This window comes from Lethenteron reissneri, chromosome 3 (assembly GCF_015708825.2).
Source record: "Lethenteron reissneri isolate LAM-NWPU_2019-01 chromosome 3, ASM1570882v1, whole genome shotgun sequence".
NCBI classification, from domain to species: Eukaryota; Metazoa; Chordata; class Hyperoartia; order Petromyzontiformes; family Petromyzontidae; genus Lethenteron; species Lethenteron reissneri.
In genome coordinates, this window is record NC_083781.1 from 11694785 (window position 1) to 11716255 (window position 21471).

At 48.9% G+C, this 21471-nt stretch overlaps 1 protein-coding gene across 1 annotated transcript; it reads left to right on the top strand.

Moving 5' to 3' along the window:
• The first annotated feature begins 1063 nt into the window (after positions 1-1063).
• Positions 1064-20992, top strand: LOC133346170 (diacylglycerol lipase-beta-like). Its single transcript, XM_061557640.1, is given in 16 exon segments — positions 1064-1581; positions 3482-3636; positions 4475-4655; positions 4910-4940; positions 4942-5160; positions 5740-5859; positions 6633-6763; positions 8005-8152; positions 8697-8780; positions 9300-9377; positions 9886-9966; positions 11040-11167; positions 12421-12489; positions 14138-14210; positions 15130-15476; positions 16667-20992. Coding segments are annotated over 16 exon segments (2124 nt in total). The 5' UTR covers positions 1064-1486; the 3' UTR covers positions 16851-20992.
• Positions 20993-21471: the final 479 nt, after the last annotated feature.

A 21471-nucleotide genomic window follows, 5' to 3' on the forward strand; every position in this document is an offset into this window, starting at 1 on the left:
TCTCTTGTGATGGGGACTTTGTAGGATTAACGTTGAGATTCATAAGAGGCACGGGGTGACCAATAAGGTCTGAATTGTTTTGTAATAAGGGGCCGTCCATAAATGACGTCACGCAACTGGGGGGGGGGGGGGGGGTCAGACATTCGTGACGATGTGTGACGAGGGGGAGGGGTTTGAGAAATGTGACGTCACATCAAAATGCGCAACTTTAAATAAATATAGACAACACGTTCTACTTAATTAAATAGACTTTTTAATAAATGTTTTCTCCTACAACATCAGAGTGCAGCGCCACATTAAATACGCACTACAATGACAATAGTTTAAAGCGATTTGAAGCATGTTTTATTTGGGGGGGGGGGGGGGGGCAGAGCTTTGTGACGTCATATTTGAGGGGGGGGGGGGGTCTGACTTTTTGTGACGTCGTGTGACGAGGGGGGGGGGGGTCAAAAATCGTACAAAATCGCGTGACGTCATTTATGGACGGCCCCTAAGGCATCATGATAGTATCGATTGTTTACTCTTAAACGGAATAGCGTCGCTTATTGTAACCACACAACACACACAGAATACGCCAAGCAACGCATTTTAAACATGAACGTGGGTTGCCATGGGCAACACCGTCAAATACAGTGACGTCACCACACAAATACAGTGACGTCACCACACAAATACAGTGACGTCACCACACAAATACAGTGACGTCACCACACAAATACAGTGACGTCACCACACAAATACAGTGACGTCACCACACAAATACAGTGACGTCACCACACAAATACAGTGACGTCACCACACAAATACAGTGACGTCACCACATAAATACAGTGACGTCATTAACGATCACAACGACAACAATAACACAGCATTGCAATTCCCCGATCATCTTCTAAAACTAAAATCGATTGCATTTTATCGTCACACTGACGTCAATCGACGCATTTTAAACATGAACGTGGGTTGCCATGGGCAACACCGTCAAATACAGTGACGTCACCACACAAATACAGTGACGTCACCACACAAATACAGTGACGTCACCACACAAATACAGTGACGTCATTCACGACCACAACGACAACAATTGTAATTCCCCGATTATCTTCGAAAACAAAAATCGATTTTCTTTTAAATCGTCTCACTGACGTTCTTTTTTTTCTGTCGCCAACAAAAAATGTTTTTTTTATTTTTTTAAAAATCGCCGAAACGAAACCGAAACGTGACGAATGGGGAAGCCGGAATGAGAGGAGGCTCGCGTCTGAGGGATGTTGAAATTATTTCTGCTTCACTTCGAAAAGTGATTACCTCAGAGAACTCCGACGAAACTCCGACATTCAACGAAACGACCACCGCGTTAAAGTGTCGTAGTCCGCGCGTGTGGACGATGTCTCGGCTTCGCGGGTCTGTTTTATGTTTAGTTATTGCGGCAGTAGCGCCGTGAGGCCTAGTCGACACGAGTGGACACCGGTCTCGGCTAGTTGCCATGCCGGGCTTGAGGGTGTTCGGCCGGCGCTGGGGGGTGGCAAGCGACGACCTCGTCTTCCCGGGCTCCTGCGAGTTCTTCGTGCGAGCGATATGGTAGGCGTTATTGTGTCATGTGAATTGACGTTAATTAACGTTCATCGTTGATTAATCAATGTGGGATGTTGATGAAGGAAGTCGTGGGTTGGTTGATGTGGTGTCGGGTGTTCGTGTCAATGACTCGGCATGTTGGATCAGTGTCATGTTTTTTCTGAAGTCAATGTCGGTATTTGATAAATAGGGGATTTGGCTGAAGGTAAGTGCTGCCCAGGTATGGGAAGGGTTCGTCAATGATAGGCGATGAACCCACGTTCCTAAATTAAGGAGTGTAGCGGTATATAAGTTCGTGTTTGAAGTGACAGTGTTTGTTTATTATTGGACGAATTCGGATCCGTTCAACACGTAGGCTTTCGCGACCAATATCAATAACACAGGATTTTTTAGGGTTAGATCGCGTAGCATCTAACCCCCAAAAAACCTGTACAGTATTTAGAATTTGGATCCGTCAGAAGATAGAACGCAATGCCGTGTGTGTGTGTCTGTTCAGAATTTTTCACAGTGGCATTGTCGGCAGTACATGGGCTTCATCTTGCAGTTATCTCAGTCAGTCAATCAACCCTAACAGTCAACACAAAACACCTCTAGGGTCTGGCCCGTTGTGTCCTGCCAACGAGCCTTTCCACACTTTAACGTGGCCTCAAAGTGCACCTGGCCTGGCACAAATGTTGTGGGGAAGTCACTGCCATTCGTTGTATTCGACACGCACATGCGTACCCGAACCAATACACGTTAGCGTTCTTATTACACAACTATGGAATCTTCTTCTTGGTTCTTTCGGTAAAATCACGTAGATGGGAAATCATGAAATGATACAAATAAAACATAATGAAAATACAATTATTATTTTATTATTTCCCTTCTACGTGACTTTACCCAAAGAACCAAGAAGATGAATCCCTGCAGTCACGAAAGCTTTAAATCGAAACTATGGAATCTGTCAAAGAATGGAAGTGTGGCTGGGTGTGGTGTGGTGCAGTGCAGTGAAATCACGGGGATTGACCAAGGTTGAATGTTTTTTTTGTGTGTGGTGGAGATTTATGACCCAAACTGCTCTCGTTATCTTCCTGGTGACACCTCGTTGGTTTACGAGATGGCAGCAAGTGGTGGGTGATGATTGGCGAAAAGGAAACTTTGAGTGTTGAAGAGTGCTGGCTACCCCCCCCTTCCCCCCGTGTGCCGTGCCGGCCTTCATAAGTGCTTGCTATCTTCTTGGTTCTTTCGGTAAAGTCACGTAGAAGGGAAGTAATAAAATAATAAAAATACAACATAATAAAATCTCACGACGTTTCGGCCACAACGCAAGCAGCCGTCCTCAGGTGAAGACCAGGTCTGTCGGGGAGACCGCGTCTCACCTGAGGATGGCTGCTTGCATTGTGGCCGAAATGTCGTGAGAATTATTTTATTATGTTTTTTTTTATTTCCCTTCTAAGTGACTTTAGCGAAAGAACCAAGAAGATGAATCACTGCAGTCACGAAAGCTTTAAATCGAAAAGTGCTTGCTAACAGGACTTGCTCTAACAGTGTGTTAAGGCTATACAGAGGATCTTTGTTTTTGTATGTAATTACTTCATGCGACCCTTACAACCACTACAGGTGCTACAACTCAGCCTAAATTTCGATGTAAAGCTTTCGTGACTGCAGGGATTCATCTTCTTGGTTCTTTCGGTAAAGTCACGTAGAAGGGAAATAATAAAATTATAAAAATAAAACATAATAAAATAATTAAAATATTATTTTATTATGTTAATAAAATAATAAAAATAAAACATAATAAAATAATAAAAATATTATTTTATTATGTTTAATCTTTATTATTTTATTATTTCCCTTCTACGTGACTTTACCGAAAGAACCAAGAAGATGAACTCAGCCTAATGTTAAACATCGTGCCATGCAGGTGGATCGTGATGCTGGTGCTGTATACGGGGCAGCGCACGGAGCTCAGCCACTGCGAGGGGGGAGCCACACTCAGCACCTTCCTGCTCGGCAACATCATCATTCTCCTGGCCGTGCTGCTCGTGCTTGCGTGCGTCGTGTACACCAGCATGCAGGGTGAGGAGCGTGCAGACACACCGCCGATGGTGTGTTACGCGTAAGTGAGAGACGCGTTGCATTGCTGATTTATTTTTGGCTCTCCGATGTGTTCTCGGGTTGTGCCGCGTGTTAAGCATGACGTCTGATGTTATTCACCCCACGTGCTGGGAGCGTCTTCAGGAACTGAACTCTTCAGTTAGTGTCCCGTCACGTGGAGCGAAACATCGCACATCGCGCTGAACAACACGCGGTATGACGCGAACACACATTGCAGAGTTAAGCGGCACTGCCATGAAAACCTGCGCAGTGGATAAAAATCTATTTATATTTTTCTTTTACGAGGTAAGACCCACTGAGCTACTTGGCTCTTTTTTAGAAGCGACCTGGCTATCACAAATGATAGCTCAACAAAGTGGCTTATACATTCTTGGTTCTTTCGGTAAAGTCACGTAGAAGGGAAATCGGTGATTGCTTATGTTGCAGTTGAAACGTTGTGAGAATTTTTATTGTTTTATATTTATTTTATTTTATTATTTTCCTTCTCTGTGACTTTACTGAAAGAACCAAGAATATTAATCCCTGCAGTCACGAAAGCTTTAAATAAATAAAAAAGTTGCTTATCTTCGTGGAAATTTCTAGCAGTCAAATACTCTAAACGCACGTTGATTGTAAATGTGCAGGGAAAAACCAGACGACTCGGAGAAAAATTCACGCGACCACGGGGATAACATGCCAACTCCAAATATACAGGCGCCAGGGTCGGGATCGAACCCACGACCTCCTCCATACCAGGCGAGGGAGTTAACAGCAACGCCTGATGTTTCCGCTTCACGTTGGTGCGGTTCACCGCACGCAGGAACCATCGGCCTCCCGTACAAGCGGCGACGCATGCCGAACCTGGTGTACGCACGCACGCTGCTCTACGCACCCGAGCTCGTGTGGACGGTGCTGGGCTCCGCGTGGAGCGTGCGGTTGCGGTCTGTCGCCGACTGCGGCGACGAAGCGCTCACCGCCATGAAGGGAGCCGTCGCCACCAGGTGACCGCGCGTGTCACGTGATCGGCGGCCGTGTTTTTCTGACGTTGTCGGGCACATTGTTTTCAGCACTGTGCCTATCGACTGCTGGATGGCTTTCCCAAGCCTTAGCTCTCTCTGTCATTCTCGCATTCCAATAATCCATCTAGCATTTGCGTGCGAGCCGATTCCTTCGCTCCAGCAGAGCAGCAGGCGACAATATTCAGACACCAGCACTCCTGACCTCATCGTCTATCGCTGTATTTTTCCCTCGGCAGCTGGATCATCATGCTGGCCACGCTGGTCACAGGTGGCGCTGGCGTTTGACCCGCTGGGTGGCCACAGCGAGGCAAGCGGCGGCGGTGGCGATGGCGGTGGCGCCGACTCAATGCGGCTGTTGTGCGCAGCGCGTGGCACGGCGCGGCGCGTGTGGGAGACGCGCATGCGGCTCCTGTGCTGTTGGCTCGGGGATGAGGACCACGGCGGGGCCTTCTCCGAGATCGCGCGCGTGCTCAGCGACTTCTTCTTGGTATGTCGGGGGTGGCGTTTGTATGTCGCACGCTTTGGGTATATACAGGCAGGGAAGCTCATTTGGTCCGCAATCATAGATTACTTTTTAATTGTGGCGAGATGTTAACTACCTCACCTGGTATACAGAAGGTTGTGGCTATGATCCCGACTTTGACGCCTGTGTATTTTGAGCTTGCATTTTCTCCCTGTGATTCGTATGGATCTTCGTCCGGGTCCTCCAGTTTTTTCCTCCACATTTAGAAACATGCGTTTATAGTATTTGGCTGAAATAAATTTCCATAGTAAGCCACTTCGTTGTGGTATCGTTTGTGGCCAGGTCGCTTCTTAAAAAGCTATATAGCTCAATGGGCCTCACCTGCTAAAATAGTTTAGTTTTACTGGGGGCTTTTTATCTGATGTTTCCTCGGCCCTTTTGCGATTCTTCCCAGGTTGATCCATCAAGCCTTGCTTCTACAGCGCTGGATTACAGCCGTGTTGCGCCACGACAGCCAGCTATGACTAAACAAATCAATGAAATTAGACGGAGCGTCTTGTATTGCGCAGAACCCTTAACCTTCATGTCTCTTCTCTCGCGCAGGACACGGACCTCGTAGCCAGCGACATCGCGGCAGGGCTGTCCCTGCTTCACCAGCAGCAGGACCGGCAGGGCCCACGTGAGGTCATCACTGAGGGGCCTCTCTCGCTCATAGCCCACCCGGTGAGACTCGTGCTCGCTCCCTCGCTTCCAGGGTTATCTGCTTACCAGTTCGTCCATAGTTTCGTCCCTTTTTGCTCTTTGTTGATAACTTGACAAACTGCGTTGTCTCTCTCGATCGTGGTCCAACTGGTCAGGCCCTCGCTCGCTGTCTGAGTTGTTGCTCTGTTTGTTATTCTGTTGTCTGTCTTGCTCAGTGCCCATCCTGTAAGGCACATGCTCGTTCATTTGTTCTATTGTTCGTTTATTGATCATTTCAAACGTTCGTGCATCATTGCCCTCAGTTGTATTGACATCAGTTGCTGATGATTTAAAGGAAGAAGCAATCTCTTTCCATCTTCTTGTGCCCATGGGAAAGGGATGTATCCGATGGATGGAGGGTATTGTAAATGCAACTGGGTGGACAGTATTAAAGGAATGTTCTAGAAAAGCACAAAATTGCAGAGAGCGGAGGAGTGTCAACAGTCATCATCGAGGTCGTGAATCCTCATCAATGAGTAGAACGTATGTATGTTGAACTTCTATCACACCGTACGTAGCCAACCACGCTAATCTGAGGTGCTGGGGAAGGACAACAAACCTAAGCACAAAAAGCAGTTCTAAACAAATGAGTTTTCAATCTCGATTTAAATGTGCATAGCTGCCCAGTGGCTTCCTACGACAACGAGAGCTAGAGATCGCGTTTAGGTTTCGGCGTGCGCATTGTGCACCTAGCCTGGCACTGAGCTCGTAGCGGTGACTTACGTCTGCGTGGTTCCCCATGTCGTGCGGAGCAGCAGGAGAGCCTGAATGTGGAGCTGGACAGCGCCGCTCACTACGCAAAGTTTGCGTGGGCGGCCTACGGTTGGCCCATGTATGTCCTACAGAATCCACTCTCCGGCCTCTCCGTGTTCTTCGAGAACTGCAGGTGGGGGTTTCTTCTTCTCGGTTCATCCCTTCCGTGTCTCTCGCACACGCCGACAGTGCCACGAGTCGGTATACAACATCCCAGTCAAGAGTTTAAAATCTTACTAGTGAAGCACCGTCGACGCTGCCATGCGTGGCGAGATGTCATCACGCTCGACTGGTATGCAGGAGATCATGGGTTTGATCCCGACCCTGACGATGCCTGTATATTTGGAGTTTGTCGTGTCTCTCTCCTCATGGTTGCGTGGATTTTTCTCCGGGTCCTCCGGTTTTTCCCTCCACATTTAGAATCAACATGCATTTAGAGTATTTGGCTGCTATAAATTTCCACGTGATAAGCCACTTCATTGAGCCTATCATTTGTGAGAGCTAGGTCGCTTCTGAAAAAAGAGCTATATCGCTCAGTGGGTCTTACCTAGTAAAATAAAAAATAGTAGTTTAGTTTACTGATGGTTAGCACAAGTTACTTGCGATCCGGATGGGTGCCGGTTAGATTTTATCTCCCAACGCGGCAGTTCAAAATAATGGGCAAATTACCTAAACTCCCTCTCCCTCCTCTGCCCACCCAGCAGAATAAATAAGTTCACCACATGTTATAGATCAGCAGGTCGTGTGTGGTGGGGTCACGTGTGGGTATTCCCACCTCTTCCAAGACAACTGACCAGTGTAGGACAGAAGGCCAAATACCCTCTAGTGGGGGCTCTCTGGAGCTCCCTCTACTGGACGTTTTTCCGCCAGCAGTGATGTGAGCATGCAATTGCAGGGCTGTCCCTTTACTTTTGAAATGTTACGCACGAATCCAGCAATGACTCAACAAATCCTTACACCAGGCGTATTCATACGTGCATGCGTGGGTGGGTACGTGCGTGCGTGGGTACGTGCGTGCGTGTGTGCATGGGTGGGTGGGTGCATGTGTGCGTGGCTACGTGCGTGGGTACGTGTGTGAGTGTGTGCATGGGTGGGTGCGTGCGTGGGTACGTGTGTGAGTGGGTGCATGTGTGCGTGGCTACGTGTGTGCGTGTGTGCATGCGTGGGTGTGTGCGTGGGTACGTGTGTGAGTGTGTGCATGCGTGGGTGTGTGCGTGGGTACGTGTGTGAGTGTGTGCGTGGGTACGTGTGCGAGTGTGTGCATGGGTACGTGTGTGAGTGTGTGCGTGGGTGGGTGTGTGTGAGTGGGTGCATGTGTGCGTGGGTACGTGTGTGAGTGTGTGCGTGGGTGGGTGCGTGTGTGTGTGCGTGCAGCTGTAGGCGTGGAGGACAGCAGAGCGCCGAGTATTCGTTGGTCGGCGGTGGCGATGGCGATGGCGGTGACGGTCGCCACGTCGCGACTGTGCTGCGCGTCACGGGCCTCGGCAGGAACGACCTCATCCACGTCAGCTTCCACAACGCGGTGAGCGCAGCCAGGGTTCTCTCGTCTCTGTACGATATCGAAGATTCAACGATGGACCGAAAATTTCTATCGACTTTTTCGTAAAACTCTCATTCAAGCCATTCCTCGCGTGAGGCGGCTGATAATGTTGAAGACGTCGTCAAGCGCCGCCCGTCACCTCCCGTGTTGTCTCCTTTGTCGAGTAATCAAACGCATCATCGGTAGAGGAATCAATTACTTGAATGGACAGCTCAGCTTGAGAAAATTCGGTTTCAGTAAAGACCGTGATTTGGGTAGATTGGTGGCGCAGTGTTTATAAAACTGTGCTATGAATCCATCGACCCGAATTCAATTCCTGGCCATGGCTAACATCATGTTATTTCCTTGACGTCTCTCAAATGTTGATCATGTTGCACTGTGAATAAGATATCCTAAGCTGTAGCCGTGAGAGATGGTGACAGAATGGGGAGGCCTTCGTTCAGCAGTGATATTGACCGTGGCTGACACCGAATCTTTGTTGATGCGTCTCGTTGTTGACGCGTTGATGCGTCTCGTTCTCACGCAGGTTTACCAGATCCCGTTCTTCGTGGCGCTCGATCACGACACGCAGGCGGTGGTGGTGTCCGTGCGGGGCACGCTGTCGCTGAGGGTGCGTTCCCCCCCCCTCTCCCACCATGCCACAATCCCGCCGCGGCAAACGCCCGGTTCACACAAAGTGCGCAACGCAACAGGCCTGCGACCAATGTACCCTCATTGTCCCCCGATCTCGTCAGATCCTGGAAGCTAAGTAGCACCGAACCTGGTTCGTACTCGGATGGGTTTACGAGGTGTGGGGCTGTGAAGACTGCGATGTTGAGTATTACCCGCTCATACCCCCCCCTGGGTTTTCTGTGTTTTTTGGATTCATGTCAAACATTCATAGTCTTGAGCTGACGTCTGACGAAGGATAATTCATTGCGGAGTGAAATTGCGACACCGAATTGTGACAATCTATGAGAATTCTTGTCGGGCGAATCGAGAAACTTTAACCGGTGGATAAAGGAAAGATGAGTGTCGTGATGACTTGTGGAGACAGTGGAGATGCAGCAGTCACGGCGAGGGTTGATTTTTTCTTGCATGCGCGTGCATGTTCCGCATGTGCTTGTCACGTCCGCGCGGGGAACCACAGGACGTCTTGACGGATCTCTCGGCCGACTGCGAGAGCATGCAAGTGGACGGCCTACAGCAAGACTGCTACGCTCACAAGGTAGGTCTACAAGCAGCACGCTACGGCTAGGTGCCACCAAATAAAACGGATGGCTTGTGGAGCCAAATAGCTCTTGTGGTTCACACAAACTCTATGCACGGTAAACCCCAGTTTGCCGGGTTTTGCATTTATCCCGACCAATGTCGGCTGTTTGAGAACGTTTGTGAAAGACGCGGTCATGAGTGTACTCGTTACATCACCTTTTAGCATGGCACTCTTTGGCAAAACGGCCGCTGCAGTGACTGCTAAAGTATGGCTTGAAGCCACTGTCATGGTGGGGACCAGCCTCTCCATGGGACAACCGGTGTTGGCTCCCACAAAGTGGTACTTATTTTAGCCACTCAGGGGCGATGATGTTACCGACAATGATATTCCAAGTTATGCATTTGTGTAGGATTTATCGTCAGGGGTGTGTGTGTGTGTGTGGATTTATAGATAGTTGTTTGTCTGCATGGAAGAGCAAGACTGAAATGTGTACCTACGTTGCTCTTATCTATGACACATTCAGGGCATGATTCAAGCGGCCACATTCATTCACCAGAGATTGGTCAACGACGGCATCCTGAATGAAGCGTTTCAGCAGGCACAGGTGAGTTGTTTTTTTTTAACACAAACCTGGTAACATAAAAACTAGTTGATATAGTTTTTAATAGTTTATTACCGTAGTTATTACGCCCGCGGTGTTAACCAGGGTGTCCGCTGGATTTGAACCGCGAACCCCTGCGCCGTCAAGCGGCGACCGCGCTACCGCTTGGCCGCATCCACCGCCGAACTGTAAGCGTGGTGAAGTATGGGCCGAATATCTTCTTGGTTCGTTCGGTAAAGTCACGTAGAAGGGAAGCAATAAAATAATAAAAATAAAACATAATAAAATAATTCTCACGACGTTTCGGCCACAACGCAAGCAGCCGTCCTCAGGTGAAGAACAGGAGACAGCGTCCATTCAGACGCTGTCTCCCCGACAGACCTGGTCTTCACCTGAGGATGGCTGCTTGCGTTGTGGCCGAAACGTCGTGATAATTATTTTAATGTTTTATTTTTGTTATTTTATTATTTCCCTTCTACGTGACTTTACCGAAAGAACCAAGAAGATGAATCCCTGCAGTCACGAAAGCTTTAAATATAATTATTTTATTATGTTTTATTTTTATTATTTTATTATTTCCCTTCTACGTGACTTTACCGAAAGAACCAAGAAGATGAATCCCTGCAGTCACGAAAGCTTTACATCGAAAAATGGGCCGAATAATCCGCATGACCCGCACGGCGTGGGGAAGCCGTCATCCTGTAGCAGCGGTTGAACAAAAGGGCTGTACACGTACATGCACACGTGTTGGGACGAGGGGCTGGCTTGTGACCGTGTGACCGTTTAACTACGGTGTGGAGTGGTGGCGTAGTGGTTTAGCGCACTGCGCTACAAACCTGCAACCCGAGTTCGAATCCCGCTTAAGGCTAACACCAGTTAGAATGATCTCAACTGGTCCTTGGCCTCCCCTAAGTCGACTCAGCTTAAAATGAGTACCTGGTGGGATGTGTAAACATCGCCACTGGAGAGACCAAAGTCAGTTCCGGCCTTCATAGGTGCTTGCTAGCAGCACTTTCCCCAACAGTCTGTGAAGGCTATACAGGGATCTTTATCTTTGTTTAACTATCTCAATGCAGGATTACCACCTGGTCGTGACGGGGCACAGCATGGGCGGCGGGGTGGCGGTCCTGCTCTCCATCCTGCTGCGGTGCGCCTACCCCCGGCTGAGGTGCTATGCCTTCTCACCACCTGGCGGACTTCTCAGGTGAGCTCCGAGTTGGTGAATGGCCAGAGAGTAGAGTGGCGGAGAGACGTGTGGGCGACGGTGACACAGAGAGACGAGCGGGTGGTACCCATTAAGAAGCCACAAGAGCTACGCACAGTTAAATCCAGATTGAAAACTACATTTCTTTAGAACTGCTTTTTGTGTCACGTTTGTTGTCCTTCCCCCGGACCTCCGATTAGCATGGTTGGCTACGTACGGTGCGAAAGCGCCTAAGGATATTTTTGCTGAATTCATAAGCGCACACACAAGTATACGCAAAAACACGCAGCATATACATAGAACCGCCCATGCACATGCGTCACACATATATGTTCACACTAACTGCACGGAAATACACACACAACAAAAATAGACGCACATACACAAAAAACAAAGGACCACCGTATAGCCTTAACAGACTTGGACAAGTGCTGTTAGCGAGCACCTATAAAGGCTGCAACAGCACGAGAGGGGGTGGGTGGCTAGCAACATGCCCGGCGGTCTCCCTAGTGCCAATGTTCACACACTGCACCAGGTACTCATTTGAGGCTGAGTCTACCTCGGGGAGGCCCAGGACTGGTTCAGATAATCTTCACTCATGTTAGCTGTGAGCGGGAATTGAATTAGGGTCACCGGGTTCGTAGCACAGCTCCGCTAACCGCCTCAATACTCGAGCACACACACTTAATTATACAAACAACAACAAAGATCCCCCATATAGCCTTAGCAGACTGTAGGGGCAAGTGCTGTTAGCGAGCACCTATGAAGGCCGGAACGGTACACGAGGGGGTGGGTGGCCAGCACCACGCCCGACCGCCTTTGTCTCCCTAGTGGCAATGCTTACACACCGCACCAGGTACTCATTTGAGGCTGAGTCGACCTAGGGGTGGCCCTGGACCGGTTCAGATAATCGTCACTGGTGTTGGCCGTGAGCGGGAATCGAACTCGGGTCGCCGGGTTCGTAGCGCAACACGCTTACCGCTACACTTCCGCTCCCCACACACAGACACACTCAAGTACACCTGCACACACAACATCATCATGAGTACATTTCGTATTCGTGACATTCTTATGGAGCAAGGCTATCACGAAAGTGCTTTGTTTCACAGCTATAAACGCAAAACACACACACGCAAACAAAACACACCACACACACACACACACGTGTGTTGTGTACAGTCACTGCAACGTTTCGAATTGCAACGCCTGCGTAGAAGACTAATTTGCTCTGTCTCTTTCCACCCACTTGGCAGTCAAACACTGGCTCACTACACCCGCGAGTTCGTCCTTTCGGTAGTCGTGGGCAAGGACGTGGTGGCCAGGTGAGACCAGCACGCACAGCCCCTCTTTCAATCCACTGCTGGATGAGGACCCCCCCCCTCCCCCGCACTTGTGCCGGTTGATTGATCGTATCTTCTTGGTTCTTTCGGTAAAGTCACGTAGAATGGAAATAATAAAATAATAAAAATAAAACATAATCAAATTATTCTCACGACGTTTCGGCCACAACGCAAGCAGCTGTCCTCAGGCGAAGAACAGGTCTGTCGATAAGACAGAGTCTCTGTCGTGAGAATTATTTTATTATGTTTTATTTTTATTATTTTATTATTTCCATTCTACGTGACTTTACCGAAAGAACCAAGAAGATGAATCCCTGCAGTCACGAAAGCTTTAAATCGAAATTGATTGATCGTAGTTCGCCGCGCTGCTTAGTGCATATTGGTGGAGGCGGGGATCAGAGAGAGTACAGTGAATTTTGCTGCAATGCCGTCTGCTGGTTGCCCACCATCATGTAGATTCGCAAGCCCTATGACAACCTGCTTTGCTTGGGGGGGGTCGCACATCCAAGAGCAACTGCATCCATAAGTGTCTTATTTAACTGTATGATAGTCCACTGACGTTCATTACCTATCTTGCTCGGAAGGCTTGGTCATATCAGGACACAACCCAAAAAACAAATATCTGTTTATCTTTTAATATATAAGCTGTCCTGGGCTGTTTGCAGCATCGTCAATAAGAAAAAAATACATTTAAGTGATGTCCCCGGGCTCTCTAGCCATATCACCGCAATATTCCATGAAATTCTGAGCCATTATCACTGCAATAATGGCACTTGTGAATTTCAAGCAGTGTCAGACAGCCCAGAATGCACGCTCATTGGTGGCTGGGCTGAGACCATCAATTCGCTTGGGTTAATTGTGGGCAGCTGACACCCGAATTCGTACCCACAATCCTAGCGGTGGCAGCTCCACGCCCGAACCAGAGGTCGCAAACGGGTTTTGATTCCTTAACCGTACCCGGCTGCACCAGGGTCGCAAACGGGTACCCGTACCCTACCCGATACCCGGCCGGGTATGGGTAGCCGGGTACCCGATTGCGACCTCTGGGATGAAGCCATGTTGCAGGCGCGGGTGGGTTGATTCTAGGAACTTGAATTGTGAGAAGAGACAAGACGTTGGGAAATGAGTGACAAACGGTTACTCACCAGTGACTCACGGCCTACCCGTACCCGGCCGCACCAGGGTCGCAAACGGGTACCGGTACTCGGCCGGGTACGGGTAGCCGGGTATCGGGTAGGGTACGGGTATCGGGTACCCGATTGCGACCTCTGGCCCGAACCCTTGAGCCGCCCGGCCACCCTAGGACCCTGGTTTCTGAACCGCGTTCAATGGGAACGACAAACTCATCGATGGGAGAAAAACCAGTGTGGACCACGAACGAAGTAATGGGGAAGTTGCTGGCAAAGAAATGCATGACTGCATGACGTTTCTTTGGAACTCCTTTTTGGGTTTCGTTTGTTGTCTTTCCCCTGCACCTCCGATGAATACTATTGGCTGCTTACGGTTCGAAAGAAGTTCAACATACATACATCATAAGTCAATCTTAGCCATTATTCATCCATCATAATCCATCAGTCATCATCATCGACTATGCAGGCATGAGCATTGAACACGCTGTCCTTGCCTTCAGACTCAGCCTGTCGAACATGGAGGACCTCAAGCAGAGCATCATTCAGATTATCTCTGCCAGCAATCGGCCGAAGGTGAGTGAGCGCGCGCGCGTTGCTAACAAAGCACGGGGCAAGCCTCACCTGCCTGTACTGCTGCCAGAGGAGCGAGACACCATTGGCGACAGTGGGAACCATGATCGTTGCGTGCGCATTGGTTGAGGCTTTGTGTTGTATTGGAAGACTATTGGCAGAGGTAGCAAGCCCCTTTGGCAACGGTGGGAAGATAATTCATCCTGTGTGAAAGAGTCGAGGGTTTGTTGTGTTACAATTTGAAGAGCCAGTTGCTCGCGCGCAGGAAGACTGATTGCGTCGAAGGTTGTAGCTGGTGAAGGCGCAATGCCGTACGTCTCTTAACAGCGTAGAAAAGGTAAAGGCGCAATACTGCAATTGCTCACGACCCTGCTAGCGGAAGGTCCTCCTCTAAAGGCAGCTGTAGAGGACCACTCTCGAGGGCATTTGGCCTACTCTTCCACACTTGCCAAACATCTTGGAAGAGGTGGAATTACCAACACTTTACCCTCACATTGTAGACTGCACAGCGCAAGCTGCATATCTCAATTGTCGATGCATTTGCATGGATCCCTGTAATGCTTTTCAACGTGCTTTTGTTCTCAGAAGCGTTATAAAAAGTTTTTTTTATGAACATCACTGAGCCTCGGCGGCAACCCTTGGATCAATTTGCCCGATCTGCTCTCTGTTAACTCCCTAACAGCAACACAACTTTACGCCTAATTCCTATTCATAATGGATCGTCATTACGAGAGTTGTCGCGACGCACTCCACCACCCCACCCCACCCCCATCGCTCCAACCCCCGTTACAGACCGATAGAGCAAACGCATCAACACTTCCGACCTGAGCTGAACTGGAAAGTGCGTAGAGGAAAAAAAAAACAGCCGATGGGGCCCCGTCGTTGACGTGTGCGGGGTGGACCGAACCGTTCTGATTCTCAGTACCAGATCCTGCTGCTCGGCTGCTGCTACGAGGTATGCGGCGTGAGCTCGGGCACGGCGGACGAGGAGTCGGAGGTGCAGCGCACGAGCCTGCTGCAGCCGCTGCTGTCCACCGGCGACCTCAGCGAGGACCAGCAGCCCATGGTGTGCACGGCGTGGGTGCCGCCGCCCGACTTCACGCTCTCGCTGGCGCTTTCCTCCGGGACCGACCTGGCTGACGGGCCGCCGGCTTCGGTGTCGCTGGCGGGCGAGGCGTCGCTCATCGCCCAGCAGCAGCCGCTCTTCCTGCCCGGACGCATCCTGCACCTCGTCGACGACGATGAGGGGAGGGGAGCGTCGACCGGCAGGTGAGCGCCATCGTCGCGAGCCACCGTGCTGTCGTTGCTGTGTCAGTGGCTGAGTCGGCCCCTGTGGCGTAGCCCGGTCGGCATGTGTCAGAGGTCGCAAACTGGTTTTGATTCCTTACCCGTACCCGTACCCGGCCGCACCAGGGTCGCAAACGGGTACCCGTACCCGTACCCGGCCGGGTATGAGTACCCGTACGCTACCCGTACCCGTATCTTACCCGAAATGAGTGATAAACGGTTACTCACCAGTAACTCACGGCCTACCCGTACCCGTACACGGCCGCACCAGGATCGCAAACGGGTACCCGTACCCGTACCCGGCCGGGTACGGGTATCGGGTAGGGTACGGGTATCGGGTACCCGGTTTCGACCTCTGGCATGTGTTCTGATGCAAGAAATTGAAGTATGTACGCTGAAATTTTTTCGCGCGCCGTATGTAGCCAACCGTGCTAATCGGAGGTGCGGGGGAAGGATAACAAACTAAACAAACTTAACCAAAAAATCTGGTTTAAAAAAATGAGCTTGCAATCTAGATTTAAAAGTGCATAGCTCCGGTGGCTTCCTAATATTGGAAGGAAGAGCGTTCCAGACGGCCTCGGAAAAATGGGGGGGCGCACTCCCATTTTCAGTTTCCCTTTGCCTCTCAGTGTCGACTATAGCTATGCCACTGACCGGAGCGTGGATTCGTTCTGCCTTGGATGATGATGACGATTTGTATGCGGCCTTTCTCAAGTGTCTAGCCAGGTGGAGATGTTGAAGGATGCCAGACTCACAACAATCGCAAGTTGAAAACCTGGTCTAGGGCAGTAATTAACTTATCCAATCATCATGTTAATCATCATGAGCTCTCAACAGCATCATAATTTTAGCATAATTTAAAGCATCATAATTTTAGCACCAATATCATCGTCTTTTTTTCAGGGTCTAAAATAAGTAACAGCTCAAGTTAGTTGACAGTGACTGTCTTCTGGAAAGACTAGTCCCTTCCATACGACTTAATAATTTTCGCCACTTTCCTGCCTCGGATAGCAGCAGCATTTGTAGATTTTGGGAAAGAACAGGCAAATACCTTTTTTCACGTTACAATTGCACAGTGTCGTTAACTCGGCACTGCCTCTGGGATCTCCCAGCAACTCGGGAGACACTCATTGAGAAAATTAACCCCACTGGGTGGGGACTTTACTCCTCAGGAGTTGCTTCGGGGGAGCGCGGCGCTTCCACGCCCGCTGGGAGGACCCCTCGGCCTTCCGCACCCTCCTCATCAGCCCGCGCATGTTCACCGACCACACGCCGCACGCCATCTCGCACGCTCTGCGCCAGCTCACCAGCCCCGCTCCCGACCACCGCCCCGCAGCGCCCAGCGGCATCGCGTGACGACGGTCGGTGCCGCACGATGATCTGAGGAGTTTTGAGGTCCTCGAAGCGGTGGGTGGGGGATAAACCTACGGCCAGCGGGCCGGAAGCGGGCCAAGGCTTCATTTCATACGGCCCATGGTGGCCGTGGCCACAGCAGGTCAACCACTTGTAAACGGCCTGTGAACCCGTCGCTGCAAGAATCTTGGTGTCATCACCGGTGTTCCTGGAGTGGGAATATAATCTCGCTGGCAACGGCACGATGCTTCTGATTTCCACGATCTCGCTCACTTCTGTCACTGCAATGGCCTCCTGATGCTAGGCCGACGCGCGCGTTCGGTTCGCTGTTCTGTAATCCCACCAGACGGCACCCCCGCGACAGGATAATTCTGTCCGTCTGCTTACGAACTGTGGCCTGACATCTACACGTCCATGATAGGGTAAAGCAGGCGACGGCATCGCATTAGTGCGGTAAAGATGAGCTGTGATTAATGTTTGCGTTATTGTTGGATGACTTCGAGGTGTGTGTGGGTGGTTAGCGTGTGTATTCCTCCCGCGAAAGGCGTTCGAAAGTTCTCTTCGCTCCTTGGTAAGGAAAAACGGTTCCCCACCCCTGCCCTGTGCGTGCTTTATGCGCGCATAAATCTTCCTGTCGATCGCGCGTACACCAACACGTGGCAGCCCTTTGTCAGTCTGCGGCTGGACGCGCACTGACACGTCGCTTGGGTCGTGAGCGTTATTTGACCTTACTTAACCACGCTTGGCAGTGGATGTGAGGGCATGAAGTTTGCTGCACTGCCCTCTACTGCCCAGCACAAATCCTAGAACGCCTCTTAAGTACAACAGTCGCTCATCCACGCGCCCTCTCGGCTCACTCCGCGTAGCTTACGAGTTTATTTGATCAGTAGGCCCTTTCTATCACGTCCCAAATTACCCTTCTCCAACGTCTTGCCCTAGGTGTATCTTTAAGATTGTATGCGAAGCCCTTTGAGATGTTTTGGCATTCAACCACTGAAGAAATGTAAATGTTTATTTTGTCGTCTTGTAGGACTGTCGTGCCAGACTGTCTGGCACGAGTTTGAACTTTGTTAAGTATAAACACTGCTGATAAAAGTGACTTTCAGGCACGCTTTTGAAGTCACTGCAGTGATTTATTGTAAAGTACAGGAACGGTGCCACGGGGTAATGTCACCAGCGTGTTCGTGGAAATTACTTTTGAGTGTTTTGTTTTTTCTCATTAACTAAGATTCAAAATTGCACTGGACAGCGTGGATCACGTAGTCCAGGTACTCAACTCAGTGAGTAACAATCCATCGATTAATTGATTAACGTCAAATTCGTAGGGCTCGCGATACGTGCGTTGAATGGCGTGCGTGAGAATCAACGCTCGTCAATTCACGCAAGATTATGTGCAAAATGGATGTTGCATTTAGGCTTTTAAATAATAATATTTCTTTGGGATTTGGGGGTTGCTGGGGATCTAGCATTCTTTGCCCATCCCAAGTTGCGCTGAGGAGTTGGCGGTGGCTGGGCGTTCTCCTTGAGGTTCTGCAGCCCTTTGTGGCGGGCGGTGCTGTCCCCACAATGCTGTCTACAAGGATGTACAAATAATGAAGCAAACAACAACGTACAAGTCGGATAGGGAAAAAAAAATATGCAAACTGAGACGGCGAAAATGATACGCGAAGATATTCTTCAGACTGAGAAATCTTTCACTTCGACTGGAGGAGTAATCCGATGAGCTATGAAGCTCTTTATCAGCAGTGTCCAGTCGGGGCACGGGGTCATAAAGTTCCAACAACAATAGAAAACAACGATATGAGTGCAACGTAGAGAAAAGGCAAGCAAGTCACTATAAATAAATGAATTGAAATGTATTAAGTCTAAATACAAACTGCGTAATTACATACATTCCGGCCGATAAATTGCAGCTCCTGAATTGCATGTCTAGGGCATGAATCTACTGCCATTGCTTGACCCCTACTATCGACGCGATGAGAGCTGCTTGTTCCTTGGTTGCATCTTTCCGTTTGACGCGAGTCATTGCTTTAGTGACGACGATGTTGCACCACGACGCCAGTAATCCGGAGGGCTGGCGGCAGAGGTTGCATGCCATCACGTCAGACGCCCATCTGCAGCCCAACGTGGTGTGGTGCGGCGTGTGTGGGTGGCAATACAGCGGGTGGGTTCCTGAAGAGCGAAGCCCGTTTGCCAAAATACTCAAGCCGACCGACCAATCGTCCATTGCAGGAGATTCCTGAAAGGAGTCGAGGGCTTGAGCGAGACGCTTTGGGGTAAATAAAGAATGAACATTATTACAACGATTTAAAGCTTTCGTGACTGCAGGGAATCATCTTCTTTGTTCTTTCGGTAAAGTCACGTAGAAGGGAAATAATAACATAATAAAAATAAAACATTAAATAACTTACACGACGTTTCGGCTACAACACAACCAAGCTTGGTGGTGTTTCATTCTTCACCTGAGGACGGCTGCTTGCGTTGTAGCCGAAACGTCGTGAGAATGATTTTATTATATTTTATTTTTATTATTTTATTATTTCTCTTCTACGTGACTTTACCGAAAGAACCAAGAAGATTATTACAACGTTGTGCCATCTGTCTCACGGCTAGCAGTGAATGATAATTCAAGCGCTTGCAGTGGTTTTATTTGATAATCAAAATAACATTAATCGTCATCTCACCTGGGTTAATAAAGGACACGAATCAGTCAATATGATTACAAATGCATTGCACTTATTGTACGTTTTTTTTTAAATGTGCGTGTGTATAATATAAATGTTGTATATATGTATGTACAATGCTCGTTTGCAATTATCGCCGCCATGTGTGTTATATCGTGCGAATGCGTCGATGATCTTTTCGCAATTGTTGACCACTTTTCAGGGCCACTTTACAAGATCGCTGCTTTACACAAAATTTAAATTACGATTATTTTATCAATCCTATGAATATAACTTTTTTAAAATCAGGATGAGTGTCCCTGCGGTGAAGAGGACTCGTCCCGCAATGTGGTTGGTATGCCACAAGTATAAATAATGGTGAAGAATCGACTCCGGCCCATCATGCCTCCCCGGTGGGTAAAACATTTTGAGAGAATAATCCCCATCATGGCAATGCGGAATTTCCACCACTAGGTCGGCTATAATTAGAAATTACCACGAACTGGTAAACACTTTTACAGTAAATTTGGCCATTCACGTGATCATAATCTTAAGCGGCCTTGAGTTATTTGGGAATGTCTCAAAATCTTTTCCATACCCCTTGTACCCGGATTTATGATTTGCAAACTGTATCTTCAACGTGGATTACTTTACATGTGGTCGAATTTAAATATAAGGTTGTGATTGAGGTCAAATACCATCTACAAAACGTTGCTTTAATCTATTGATCAATAACTGTTTGATAGCCCATGGATCTCATTGGGGTTTTCAATCTCCAGACAATGATTGCACCCCTTTTTACGTGAAAATAAAACTGGTTTGAAGCAACTAGTGTGCCTTATCCAGCCCCGTAGAACTAGATGCATTTTAAAAGATTTACTTCAAAAAACAGTGCAGGAAATAACTCTCTTCAGCAGGTAAGTTAATTGGTCGAAAAAAAGCTCGCTCAGAATAGTTGCACATAACCGGCTTTAGTTTCACGTGAAAAGGGCGGCTGACTCCTGGAGTAGTTGGGCACGATTAAACTCAACTAAAAACTAAACCTTGTTTTACATGGTAAGGCACAATGAGTCTATGTAGAGCATTTTCAGAAGCGAGCTGGTCACGTGTGATAGCTCAACCAAATGCGGAGGGAAAAACTGGAGAACCTGGAGAAAATCCACGCGACCGCAGGGAGAATAAGAAAACTACAAATATACAGCAGCAGGCCTCAGGGTTGGGATCGAACCCACGACCTCCTGTATACCCGGCGAGGTAGTTAAGTTCTCTCCACCGCGGCGCCCAGATTCGCAACCGGCCAATTGCAGTGCCTCAGGAGGACCACCGTGAGCTCGCCAGGCCTAAGTGACCCACCACCAACTTGTAAATCACATTCCATGTGCCCCGTCGCCTACCGCATTCTCCGGAATATTATAACACCGTACGGAAAGTAAGACTCGCGCCCGTACTTGTGCCCGCTGTCAAATAAAGTTATACAATTCACGATTGGTTTCTTCCGGGTTAGATCGTGTTGAGTGTAATGTCAGCGAGAGCTATGCACCATCCACCACTCGACAAAAGCCAAATAATGGATCCCTTGTCACGCGGCAATATGATCCGAATGTTTTACAATACCTTGATAAGCCCAAGCAGGATTCTACAAGTTTGTACAAAGGTTCCTCTGGAGCTCACAACCGCAATCACCACTCTGGACAAAGCACGTACATGTTCTGACCTCTGCCAGTCTTGCGAGATATTCTTCCTATGATATTATGTCCTGAGTTTTTGGACCTCAAGAGGTAGCAACCCCTTGATGTCACTAGGATATGGCCTGAAAGACCCTTGAAAGTCATACATGTGCCACTTAGGAATAATTCAAAGCCCAGGGGACAGCCCAGGTGTTTCGATATGAGAGATGTCTGTCTGCTTTCGGGTTCGTCTCGAACGTGAGCCAAAGTGATTTCTCGAAGCTGAAAGGTGAC